The sequence below is a fragment of the Ascidiella aspersa genome, chromosome 4 (genome assembly GCF_963924565.1).
Source record: "Ascidiella aspersa chromosome 4, kaAscAspe10.2, whole genome shotgun sequence".
Taxonomy (NCBI): Eukaryota; Metazoa; Chordata; class Ascidiacea; order Phlebobranchia; family Ascidiidae; genus Ascidiella; species Ascidiella aspersa.
In genome coordinates, this window is record NC_139450.1 from 2,814,635 (window position 1) to 2,827,364 (window position 12,730).

Genomic DNA, 12,730 nt, shown 5'->3' on the forward strand with positions numbered 1-12,730 from the left:
TATAAGTGAAGCTTTGATTTGCTTTTCAGTCACACTAACTGAAGATGATACAAGTTCGTATCGAAACGTCTTAATCAAGATGCTGTCGATCTACCTTTTTGACTTTGAAATTTATTATTAATCTAAAAAGGATTTTTGAAAATATTCAATCGATTTTGACAAAAAAATCAACATTTAAAGCTTAATGCTGTATAAAATTGCATAAAGGGTCTTGCTTGAAGCTTTAGATCTAATATTTTCTGTTTTAAAAAACATTTTACTAAACATGACCAGTTACTGAAATTTTGATTTCATACCTTATTATTTATTTTTCAATTAGCAAAAATTTTAAACTTTTTAAATTACTGAAATATTTATTCTCTATACGAATCTGACACTAATTTAGATTGTATAATATTTTTTTACAATAATCTAAAAAAACATCTAACATCTAGATTGTATAATCCTACATCTAGAATCAAATCAAAACATCTAAATCTAGATTAAAATAATCTAGAATGGCAACTATGACAAAGCATCAGAGCAGCACAAAATGCCTTCGGTTTAATAGCCATTGTTCTGGCGTTCCAAATATATACGAGCTGTTCGAATCGTTTGTTGTTGTTTGTGTTGAACGAAACAAAGCTCAAATAAACACTGATTTACCCCGAAAGTGCCAAAACTATTTATTTATTGTTTAGCGCAAGTGTAATGGACATTTTATTAAGTTTGGCTATTATTAAAACTAAGTCTATTTACCAAACTTTATGGCGTTGCCCAATGACCATAAAACAAGTAACACGGATATGTTACCCGTTAAGACAGAAGTTGTTATGCTATACAGTTAGTACTGTACCATGGATCTTAAGCTATTCTTTGGTAAGTTGATTGCCGTACTGATGTTATTCAATAAAAAATACGTTTAATACCTTGCTGTGGCTAAGCTGTTGTAACGCGCAACCTTAACCAATGGAGTCGAGTCAAAACAAGCGTAACAGGCTACAGCCATTACAAATTTAGTTTAGCCCTACATAAGCACTTTAGAAAGTTTTGGGAAGAGGAATCTCGTATTATCTTGCTTGGCGGGCTGAACAAAATCGCCAAGAACACTACTATAATCTATAAGCTAATGCAAAGCTATAGCAACATATTAAATGTACCTCAGATAACTGTGCACAATGTTACCCCACACACTACTCTTATTTATATATATGTTAGTTTGGCTGCGGATTTAGCATTTTGTAATGACTGAAAGCTTTTGTCATGGTTGAATAAGCAATTCAGAAAACGTGTACCTGTTTGTTTGACAACCTTGGTTTGTCAAATTAAATGTCAAGAAATACCCAAGAGCGTTTAGTCAACTATGGATTAGGTTAGATGTAAATGTGTTTTGGAACCATGGTATATATGTGCGCGAAAAACGATAAATAAGAGATAGACGAATATGTCATGGCGTGAACGAAAAAAAAGTGAATACAAAATACATTACATTACTGAAATAAGGTGAATCCTGAAACGTGTAACAGCCAAATATAGAGAACAAAATTCACGACTTTTAACAAAAATATTGTTCCACCTTGCAATAAATTTACATTTTTCTGCTACGCAGGCTACTGGTTTATATATCGTTGAATGCAATTCAAAGCTATATTTTGATGAAATTTTAAACTGTCCGACCATTTAGTGAGGCTCTACACCAGAGGTTCCTAACGTGGGCGGTACAGCCCCCCTGTGGGCGTTGGCGAGTTCCAAGGGGGCGTTTTGAGTCTTTTCTTGATTTGGGGGGCGCTGAACGCACATAAGGGGGCGTTACATGAAAGTATTTAAATCAAAATTTAATAAAAAGTTCACTTAAAAATAGTAACAAACAGCACTGTAGGACGTAGGTAACTTTTAACCTTAAATGGCAACTTCCGTACTGCGAACTTATAGTAGTTTCCCGACCATTGTTACGTAATAATTGGCTTTCTTATGTAAAGCTGTTGGTTGCTGTTGCGTTTCACCTTTTTATACGCGGCAAAATGTTTGTATATTTAAAGCAGACGTCGCCAACCTACGGCCCTCTACCCGCCGCCTCTTTGACAACTAGACACGAGTCCATTTTAAACACTTTTTGAATATTTTAACTTAGTACGGGCGAAAAATTTTCGCGCTTCGTGCGAATGATCTTTCTACGTCCAGTTTGTTTACGTTTTGATGCTGTCTTTGCACTAGATCAGCGCTTCTTTACCGTTGGGACGTGGAAGGCTGCCAATTGTGTCGCGGACAAACGGAAAACCTATTCAAAAATATTAGACATATCTTTTTTAACATTTTTTATTTTTTCGCCAATGTAATAAAAACTAGCAGGAAATTTAAAAGAAATGCCGTTATACCCCCAAAAAATCGCGCTCGCTTCGCTCGCCAGGTGCGCCCGGACTTCAAAACATTAACAAACACTATTACACTTTTCATTATTAGTATGGATAAAAAAAATCCGAGGCCCGCCTGATTCACAGTTGTGCTAACATTTTGCGCGGCCCACAGAGACATTTATGAGTTTGGTTGGTGCCCGCGACTAGAAAAGGATTTAAAGTCTTGGTGCAGAAAGATATGAATTTTTTCTGGCAATGACATAACCTGGTGAAATAATGTATCTATAAATTCCAATAGTGAATGTATGTTAGGCAACCTAAAATATCACTGACAGCTTATCGAAACGAAAGTGAAGACAATATGATGTTAGACAACGATTATTATAATACTTTACTGTAAAGCAAGATGAGGGGGGCGATATGAAATAATATTAAGCCCAAGGGGGCACTAGTGTAAAAAAGGTTGGGAAACACTGCTCTACACAGTTGTGGGTGAGACCACAATTAAAGAATATTGTATTACAATTAACAAACCGTAAATCGGTACTTACAGCTGTAACCGGTAATTTTAACTCCGTAAACCAGGGCTGCGGAGTTGAAATAACCAACTCCCGAATCCGACTCAGGCCAACTGTACGACTTCGCCAAGTCTAGAGCCGTTATTTCACCCATATGTGTAATAAATGAAGGTCGATTTTCAGCAATCCACTTATAGGGGTGTCATATAATTCATCCACGTGTTTGGAAAAAAACGAGTCCGACTCCGACTCCGCAGCCCTGCTTTGAGGCATCAAACATTGTGAAACAGCAGTAATAAAATATAAAGGAGGTAATAATGTAGATTGTAAATATTACGAGTTGTATATTGTAATGTTATTTTAGCAATGGGAAGCCTATTGTAGCCTTGCCTATATTATACATGGGCCAATCCAAATAAGCAACTTGTACAACAAGATATTGTGGGGGACGAGATTAATAGTTGATGCTTCTGACTCTCGTTATAAGTTGACTTGAAGGTTGTGTGCGAATAACTCGTTAGCCAACCACAATGCTTCTAGTGATTAATAATTGTATTATCTGATAAGCGAAACACCCAGTTGAAACTATAAAAGGCGGACAAGTTAGCATATAGCAGATGCTACTTGCAATCTCAAAGTTGCGAACAGCAAGACGTTAAACATAGAAGAAGTTAGTTTACAAGCGGAAAGAGGTCTTAAATACACAAAACTCTGTGTTGACCGCATGAGAAAATGCAGGCCAGTAAGCACTTTACACTTTGGTGCGAGTAGACAATAAATCTGGGGCATAAGCCGTTACAGCGTAAATTGCGCCGTAAACACCAAAATTCCGCGTGGTAATTTGTCCTCCATCGACGGCGCTTGTTTCAATTTGTAGAACTATATAAAGCTAAAACTACCAGTTGATATCGGGCGTCGACCTCGATCCGATATTATCGGACTTTCTAGTCGGTAATTTAAGCAAATGCTTTGATGATGCTATGGAGCGTCTCGTAACGTATTTTTCGACGAGATCAGTTCCTCCAAAAGCTGGCTCCTTGCAGGTCGCAACCATGACAGCAAGTGCATAAGAAAGTTTGTTATGGTCAAAGGCTTCGTTTGTTCAACCAAAGGTTTCGTCTTTAGTTAGGTTGATGACAACGAGCGTTGGAATGGTAGTCGTTGCGGATGATACCAGGACGTAGTATTTGTGACAATTCTTAACCTTTTTGAAATAGGTTTAAGAAAATTGCGCAAAAACAACTCGTTCAAGGTACTGCGAGAATAACCAAACGGCTAAATCGCACAACAGATGTTCTTAAACTCTTCTTTCCGCCTCAGGGTAACCCAGATAAACGCGGTTTAACCCTTATTTTAACGCTTAATGGTAGCGAACAATTACTATAGTAACTGGTGTTCGGAGACACGTCGGGACGCCAATTTGTGAGTTTCAAATATATCGGCGAAACAGCATAACGCTGCTGACAGCATTACGCTGTCAACAGCAAAGCACGATATCTGAGAAGAGCCACGTTTGCAAGCGGAATGCTGTCTTAAGTACACAATTGCAAGCTGTAAGCACTTTACACTTTGGTGCGAGTAGACAACAAATCTGGGGCATAAGCCGTTACAGCGTAAATTGCACCGTAAACACCAAAAGCTCTTAGTCGGTAATTATAGTTGTGCGCTCTACAATATACCGTAATGATAAAATGCAATCGCACTTTAGTTTGGGTGATTTTGGTGCTGTATTGCAATGACAGTTTAGTTATACAAGAGTATATTTCCTTCCTATTTTTTTTAACTCTCGATACCAAATCATTTCTACACCACAAAAACTTCTAAAATTAGCATGTTACCATTCACTTGACTTAAGTGTGCTTAAGTCACGTTTTTCAAATGTCTTTACTTAACTCAAGTATTGTGACCAAAATGACTTGACTTGGACTTAAGTCATTTTGTCAATTATCTGGGGATTACAATGTGTTTTCCATTGAAATTTATCTCAAGTTATGTTAAACAATTTGATTGCTGTAGGCAAGATTGCGTTTGTATTATTTTTTAGTTGAATAATTGGGCGAGTTTACCAAGTTTAAAAGTTTACCGTTTTACTTTTATGTCAATGACACGATTTGAAATTGACTTGCTCTCATAATGACTTTACTGAGACTTGACTTGGGCAACCGATGACTTGGACTGGGGCTTAACTTGTTATATTTGCAAAAAACTTAACTGTTACCTAACTTAGTTTTGACTGCGACTTAAGTCATTTCAAAATGACTTGTTTATAACACTGTACATGATTAAATTTGTAAAATGAATGCTATATAGTCTAAATCAGGGGTTCTTAAACTGTGGTCCATGGACCCCTTGGGGGTCCGTGAACTAATTTCAGGGGGTCCATGAAAGCAAAATTGAAATATTAGTGTACGTTTAAAAAGTAATTAAATTAAAAAAGAGTTTAATTAAAAATGAAACGTTTTTCCACTGAATGTTAGACTCCTTTTTACTTAAACCATCAGCATATTTCTGACAGGCTATTTGATTGTGACGTCAATTTATGATATAATTTTTAATCATTTCTTGCCTACATGGGTCCACGTGAAGCAAAAAATAATTTTAGGGGTCCGCGGTGAAAAAAGTTTAAGAACCCCTGGTCTAAATGTAGTTGTGAAAGAATCATAGCACTATACACGATAACTGTTACCAGTTGCCAGATAGAAATAATAAAAAAAGCCAAAATTACTCTAAAAGAGAAATCTACTACCGGTACAAACTCTAACAAGCCTATGTTTTTCCTTATATAAATAAAAAATGCAATAAATGGTCATGCTGGTACATTGAATTTCTCTTTTTGTGGTAAATTTTCTTAATTTTAATTTTTTTCATGGTCCAATCTAGTGTTTTTTTAATTTTGAGAGTGGCAGCCCTGCTAATTGGTAATTGTAACTCGTTTATTTAAATAAGACTGTTGAAAATGTTAACGCCGATTATTACGCCACTGTTCCTATAATAGTTCGGTAAGTCAATTGTTAGATTGTTGACCGTGGCGTACTGTCTTAATGTTTACTGATTTCGTTTGTATTTAGAAACCGCCTTCGTTGGACGCATTAAAGCACGACAATTGACATCCTGTCTGAAAGCGAGTTTTACTAGTTAGGACAGTAAAAAAGCTACTACGTATTACGACATCGGCCCCTTAACAATACCAGATCGTCAACTTGTACACCGCAAAGGCTGCCAATCCAGTTAGCAAAGCCAAAGAAACGTAAAGCTCCCTCTGCATTCGCTGCATTATAATGTTTTCTTTTCGTAGGTCCTTAGTCAAGCTTGCACCCACGTTTTTCCGCGGGAATTCCCCTTTTGGTACTTCCACTCCGAGGAATTCGCAAAGAGGTTTCCAACCTTGCTTCACGTCAAACACCAGCAGCTTGTCTTTGGGGCATTTCTGAGTAATACAAATAATTTTCCGCCTTTTTGAAAGTGATACAGAATTTTATAAACCAACCAGAAAGAAACCTGGTAAAAATGGACCTATTTGACTTACTTCAATGACATCGACGTTATGTTTCCGGTAAATTGATTTAACATGTTCGTAATTGCAATTGTCGAATCTTGACCAAGGCCAGTTCGAACGTCGATTGCCGTGGAGCCGAGCTTAAAAAGATAAATATACTTGAACTATTCAATTAGAACAGGGATTCTTAAACTGGGGTCATGGACCCCTTGGGGATCCGTGAACTAATTTCAGGGGGTCCATGAAGGCCAAATTGAAATATCTGTATATATCTAAGTAATCAATTTTTTAAAGAAAATAGTTTAGTTAAAAAAAACGTTTTAGCACTAAATATATTAAGACTCCATTTTGCTTAAATCGTCTATTTGTATTTTGATGGTAAATTTGTGACGTCATTACTAAAAATTTTCTGCTTATGGTGGTCCGCGCAAAGCAAAAAAAATTTAGGGGTCCCCGGTAAAAAAGTTTAAGAACCCCCGAATTAGAAGAACGATTTAATTGGTACGGGGACTCATTAAGGATGTTCGATCGGTTCGGAGCAACAAAGCAACTTTGTTTACTGCAACTGTTAGCAGTCTTGTATTTCAATTAGAAAACATGACAACATTGGGATCACCAAATTACGGCCCGCTGAGTTGATTCTATCGGCCATCGGCATATTTTCTTAATTTAGATCAAGTAGGGTTGTCGGATACAATACCAAATAAATTTGGTAGATCTTTTTTTACTGATCGACAAGCAATTTTTTTTTCATGCAACCGTTAGCAGTCTTGTATCTCAATTAGAAAACATGACAACGCCTATAAACAGTTCAAATATAGATCAAGAGATCACCAAGCTGTGTTTCGTTAATGAAGATCAAGTATAGTTGAAAGGTTGTCGGATACAATCCCAAACTAAATTTTGAAGAACTTTTTTGACTGATTGACACTTTATTATAGCAAATTATATACAGTTATTGTTGCAATGCATATTGTTTTTCTCTAATTTCATTCGTTTAACGATAAATAATAAAGTTAAAATGTTGACATCATTTTGTATCCGGGCAGTAATGGCCAGGTCGTTCAGTGATCAAGCCTTTATGAGAAACGTTTTAACTTTATTATTTGGTGAACCCTAGTCTAGACGTTAAACTCGAGTAAGACCACGTAAAACTACTCGAGTCCCGAGTCCGACATGCGCATGCGCAGTACCAAATTTTTAAACTGATATGGCCGCCAACTGTAAATTGTAAAGGTGGAACATCATACGGTGGATCTTCCAAACACGTATTGTGAGTGAATGAATTATGCAAAACCCCTATACGTGGATTGATGAATATCCACGTTATGCTAGTTACGTAAATTGGCGGAATACAGGCTGCAGAGTCGGGAGGAGTCGGAGCCGGGTTGTTTTTAACCGACTCCGCAGCCCTGAAGAAAAATACACTTTGTTATAGTGTAATAACTTACCTTGATAGTACATGTGTCTTGAAAATTTCCAACCCGAATAGGTCAAGCACAAGAGCAATCTGAACACGAGGTCGTTGTCGAAGCTCTCGTTCTGCTTTCGCCTACTTTTGAACAAAGCTTCTTCTTCACGCATTGTGAGAATAACCTGAGTTGTGTTTTGATGCTACACGTTTAAAAGGCATCAACCAAAATGGGTCAGTAAGTGTAACAAAACAACTTTTGCTTGCAAATTAGAGTTAACAAAATGTTTTTTTCTGTCATAATATGGACATGGGTTAATTTATATTATAATGACTTGACCAGAGATAATGATCGTCTTATTATCTGTTTTTATCAACCTAATTTATGACGTGACCCAAACGCAGACCTGTCACCATTACCATTGACCTCGTAAACGTAAAGTAACACAAAGATGTCATTTGCATTCCGTTAACACGCCTCTGCTAAACGATTCTATGGCCAGGCGATGTGTACAAAAGCCTAACGAAGCTTAACGAGACGGATCTTAACTTAATCAACTGAACGTAACTGAAATGAACGCAGCTGAACAAATGCCTCAACACTTCAACTAAAATAATGTAACGGACAGAAGTTATTATACTGGACTGTTAGTACTGTGCATGGACATTACTTTATTTCTGTAAGTTGATTGCCGTTCTGATGTTGTTCAATAAACTCAGATACGTTTAATACCTTGCTATGGCTATAAGCTGTTAGAACACGCAAACTTCAATCAATTTAACAAATGGAGTCGGTTTCAATCATAGCAGAAACAATCATCAGCTTTAAACTAATTCAGTTTAGCCCTGTACATTCAAATAAAACCATAAAGTGTTTTCTATTTTGCGTGCACTTTTCTATAACTATCTAGTTTAAAGTGAGCGCAAGTTTATCTTTAAACAATTGTAGCTTTGGCATAGCCACACTTCGCTCGTTTATGAACAACAAAGCGGACAGTATGATAAAAAACATTTATGAGTGAATCTAATATACCACAAACGAAGGTGTAAAGGACTATAAAAAGGATTTCTTCCGGTACTTATTTATTTCCTCTGGCTGCCTTTCCAGTATGTCTTTATCAGGAAATGGAGCAACATCACGCAAACGCATAAAAGCCAAAAGAAGGTGATTATGGTGAATGTCTGTTTCGTGAATCGTGGCATATTCACCAGGGGCCGGATAAAATACGACAGACGTTCTATTTCCAGCTTATCCAAATAGCTTTCCAAACTGTACTTTTCATTTTTTAAAACTAGGCGAGTAGCATCTTATTCAGCGCTTTGGGCGAATCCTATTTGTCTATTGGTGGTTGTTTGTCCGTTTGACGGAATCTCCTATTGTTACAAAGGTCATGTTGTATCATGGCATTCTGTAACTAAAGATTTGTAAACTTAGCCAATGCACTTTTTGGCGATGAATATGACGTGTCTTTTAAATAAAAACAGAGAACACTGTCCTATTGAAATCATTATTTTGTTTAAACATGAACTAGATTTTAAAACATGTTATACGACTCTCGTCGAAATACAACCAAAAGTATTCCGCTTTTATGGCTCCCTTAGGTAAAATGTTCCCCACCCCTGCAATAAATGCTTGCTATTTGTTTCGCTTATAGTTTTACTAAGGGAATTATTGCCTAAAATGAAATGAATTTACTTACTTTAAAAGGTTAAAACTAATTTTGTGTGCCAATGTATTTATTTGAATAACTTAGGACTTGTTATTTAATTAAAATGACTTGACAAGGACAAAGTATGCAAAGACTGTGCTTAACAAACACGAGCGAACTTAAAAAGTCACAAAACATTTTTTCGCACTTACCTTTGCGTCAGGAAATGCTGTTAGAATCTCCTCCCAATAAATGTTACAAGGAGTGTCGGTAACTGCGTCCACATCACTGTACATTCTCTGCAAGTCTTCCGTGTTCGCCCCGTACCTCATGATCTTAAGCCAATCGTCACCCAACCAATAAAAGTTCTCCAACATGTCGTATGTCTTGTATCCCAGTTGGCTTAATGCTGCGCCCATGCTTTTTGTGCCTGTTTTAGGCATTCCGGCTACGATTACTTTCATTTTTTCTACTTTAAGATCGTATTCTAAACACTAACAGACAGAGCAGCAGTGTGGGTTTAGATCAGTGTTTCTTAGCGTTCTTACCCTTTGAGCTTTTATCAGTGACGTGCGGTGAGGCAATCATTTTTTTCAGTCACTTTTTTTTAATTTTTTTTCTGTAACAACCCCACAAAACGGTATCGTAGGCCTACTAATAAAAAAATTAGCAGCATACTTTTACATTTATTTAAAATTAAAAACAAGAGACAAAGAAAGCAGATAAGGCTAATTTTTACACAGCGAAACAGCCACTCCTTCTTGATTACCAATCGCTTTGAAAGTTGCAAGTTATTTTTTTACCTTTTAAAACTAGAGCCTGTCTTCCTTTAATTATGACTTCAACTTTAGATTGAAGGTTTAGTTTTGAGAAATCTCTAAGCTTAGATACTAAATCATCCTCCATTTTAGTTAAATTTTATAAAAAAAAACAATCCTTTACATTTGAAGTGGTCACTGAACAGTGGACACGTACTATGCGGGCATTCCAGCTGTTCGAAGAAAGGTTTTATAGCTGTGACGTAACAATCGAGGCATGCCTCCAATCATAGCTAAACTGAGGCATGCCCCAGGGAATACAAAGACAACCTTTGGCATCCCCTATGAGTAGCTTCTGGAGATGATCCAAGATATGCACATGTTCAGCTTCATCTTAGACATGCTGAGTAACCGCAGCTTTCAGCTCCACACAAGTGGCGGCCAGTGCAGTAGGATTTGAAAGCTGAGGAATGGCGTACCGCAAGGTTCCGTCCTTGCTCCTATGTTATTTAACATATATATCCAAGACTTACCCGTCACCCAGTCGAAGAAATATGGCTATGCGGATAACCTTGCAATACTACTCAGCAAGCCAACATGGGGTGAAGCCGAAGAAGGTCTCACTGCACATTTGTTCCGATCCTTCTTCAAGAACTGGTGACTAAAATTAAGCATGGGGAAAACTTCGGCCACAATGTTTCACCCAAATAACAGGGAAGCCAAGTGTACTACAAACATCCGAGTCAACAACACGTTGTTGCAGCATAATGCTACCCCCACATAGTACCTAGGGGTCAAGCTTGACAGAACGTCTTGCTGACGTTCAAGCATCACGTTGACAGCATCAGGGCGAAGGCAACCGCTCGCATCGCGCTAACGCCGCCTGGCCGGTACTGCATGGGGAGGCTCAACTAAAGTGCTGCGTATATCTGTCCAGGCCGTGGTTCTATCCGCCGCTGAGTAGGCTACTGTGCCCATGTGTGGTGCCGAAGTAGCCACGCAAAGAAGGTAAACACTACCCTTAATAGTGCGTTGCGCGTCATATCTGGCTGCCTTAAATGTTACGCCGTGATTTGCTTTATTTATTGTTGGATAATGACAGTATTTGATGAGTACAAATATAATTACAATTGTGCCTGTTGCTTTTCAAGCCAAAATATTCAATTTTCTATACCAGACCGTGTTAGCCGATTCAAAAAAAAAAAAAAAAAAAGCGTGCGAAGGTATGGATTGACACATTAGTTTAGCTTTAGTATACCCTTATGTTAATTTACAAAGATTAACTTGGAAGATTACCAAAGCAGATGGATCTACATGGCATCGCGCGTCAAGAAAACAAATGGCGGGAATCCACAAAAGTTAAATCCATTGTAATTGTGAATTACTAGGCACCAATCATCTGATTTTGTTGTGATTCATCATTAATTTGTGGCAACAAATCTGTTTTGTTATCTCTAACGATACTCTATATGCAGTCATATTTCGATAAAACTAATTTGAATCGTAAACTTGTGCGGAAAAGATAACGGCTTAAAAGGATTATCTTTTTTTCAAATAATATTAACAACGCCCATTTAGTAATGTGTCCTTATACCTATTACAACATATGCATATATTTTAAAATACTGATTAAAATATATCTAATAGATAACTGTATGCAAGTTTATGAAATCAATTATAGTGTAAACAACAAATCGTAAAATAAAAGACAACATAAGGTAGGCTATGGAATTTTGCTCAACCCGCTTAGCAAGCGGCTATAACCAACCTCTTATGAGCGTGCTAGACCTAGCGCGGTCTAGCGTAATTTCCATCACGAATAAGTTAAGCACAATAATAATCTGAAAACGAAGTTTTGTCTAGACCAGAGGTTCGCCTCATCAACTTTAAGAATTCTAGTGTTGTTCACCTGAGCGCTGTTGCTGAATTTTAACCTTTTTTTAAAAAGTTTATAAAATACATGCAATTCAGTACTAATGACATACCAACGCAAAAATACTTGTAACCTTTTAAGCGAAAGCGTAACTTTTAACCTGTCAGAATGTCGCGCCTTAATATACATAAACTGGTTGCTCCAAAATTTTAGCTCACCAACAAAGGTCCAACCATAGAATACTAATTACAAAATTAGTATTCTATGGTCCAACATGCAAGTCAAGCCCAGTTCTTTATGTTTTACTATTATGCACTAGAGCGGAACGCTGTCGAAAGCAGAACAATGGCTTACGTCACAGTTTGTCCTCATGGTTATAATCTCTTAAAAGAAACCTTTTAAATATTGATAAAAACCTCGTTATATTTACATTTTATAATAGGTAGCAAAACTGGGAAAACCCCATTTTTGTAATATTTTAAAAATTTCACTATTGTGTCAAAAACATCATAAACGTACCATAGCTCTTGTTCGGAATCCGGTTCCGGTTTCGGTTCGGAGCAATTCGAAAGTTCCGGTTCAGCTCCGGTTCAACCATCGTTATTTTAAAAGCGGTTCATAAAGTTCCGGTTCAGATACATGATAATTTGCGTCTCAAAATGTGGGTCGATAAATGTAGAGAATAATCTTTG

The 12,730-nt window shown here is 37.1% G+C and overlaps 1 protein-coding gene across 1 annotated transcript; it reads right to left on the minus strand.

The window, feature by feature from the left end:
- Positions 1 to 6,029: 6,029 nt before the first annotated feature.
- LOC146146651 (uncharacterized) lies at positions 6,030 to 9,871 on the minus strand. The gene is made up of 4 exons (XM_083386949.1): positions 9,620 to 9,871; positions 7,799 to 7,943; positions 6,378 to 6,487; positions 6,030 to 6,278 (listed from the first exon to the last, which is right to left on the minus strand). Exons 1-4 carry the CDS (start codon positions 9,869 to 9,871, stop codon positions 6,030 to 6,032), a joined length of 756 nt encoding a protein of 251 aa, XP_083243075.1.
- Positions 9,872 to 12,730: the final 2,859 nt, after the last annotated feature.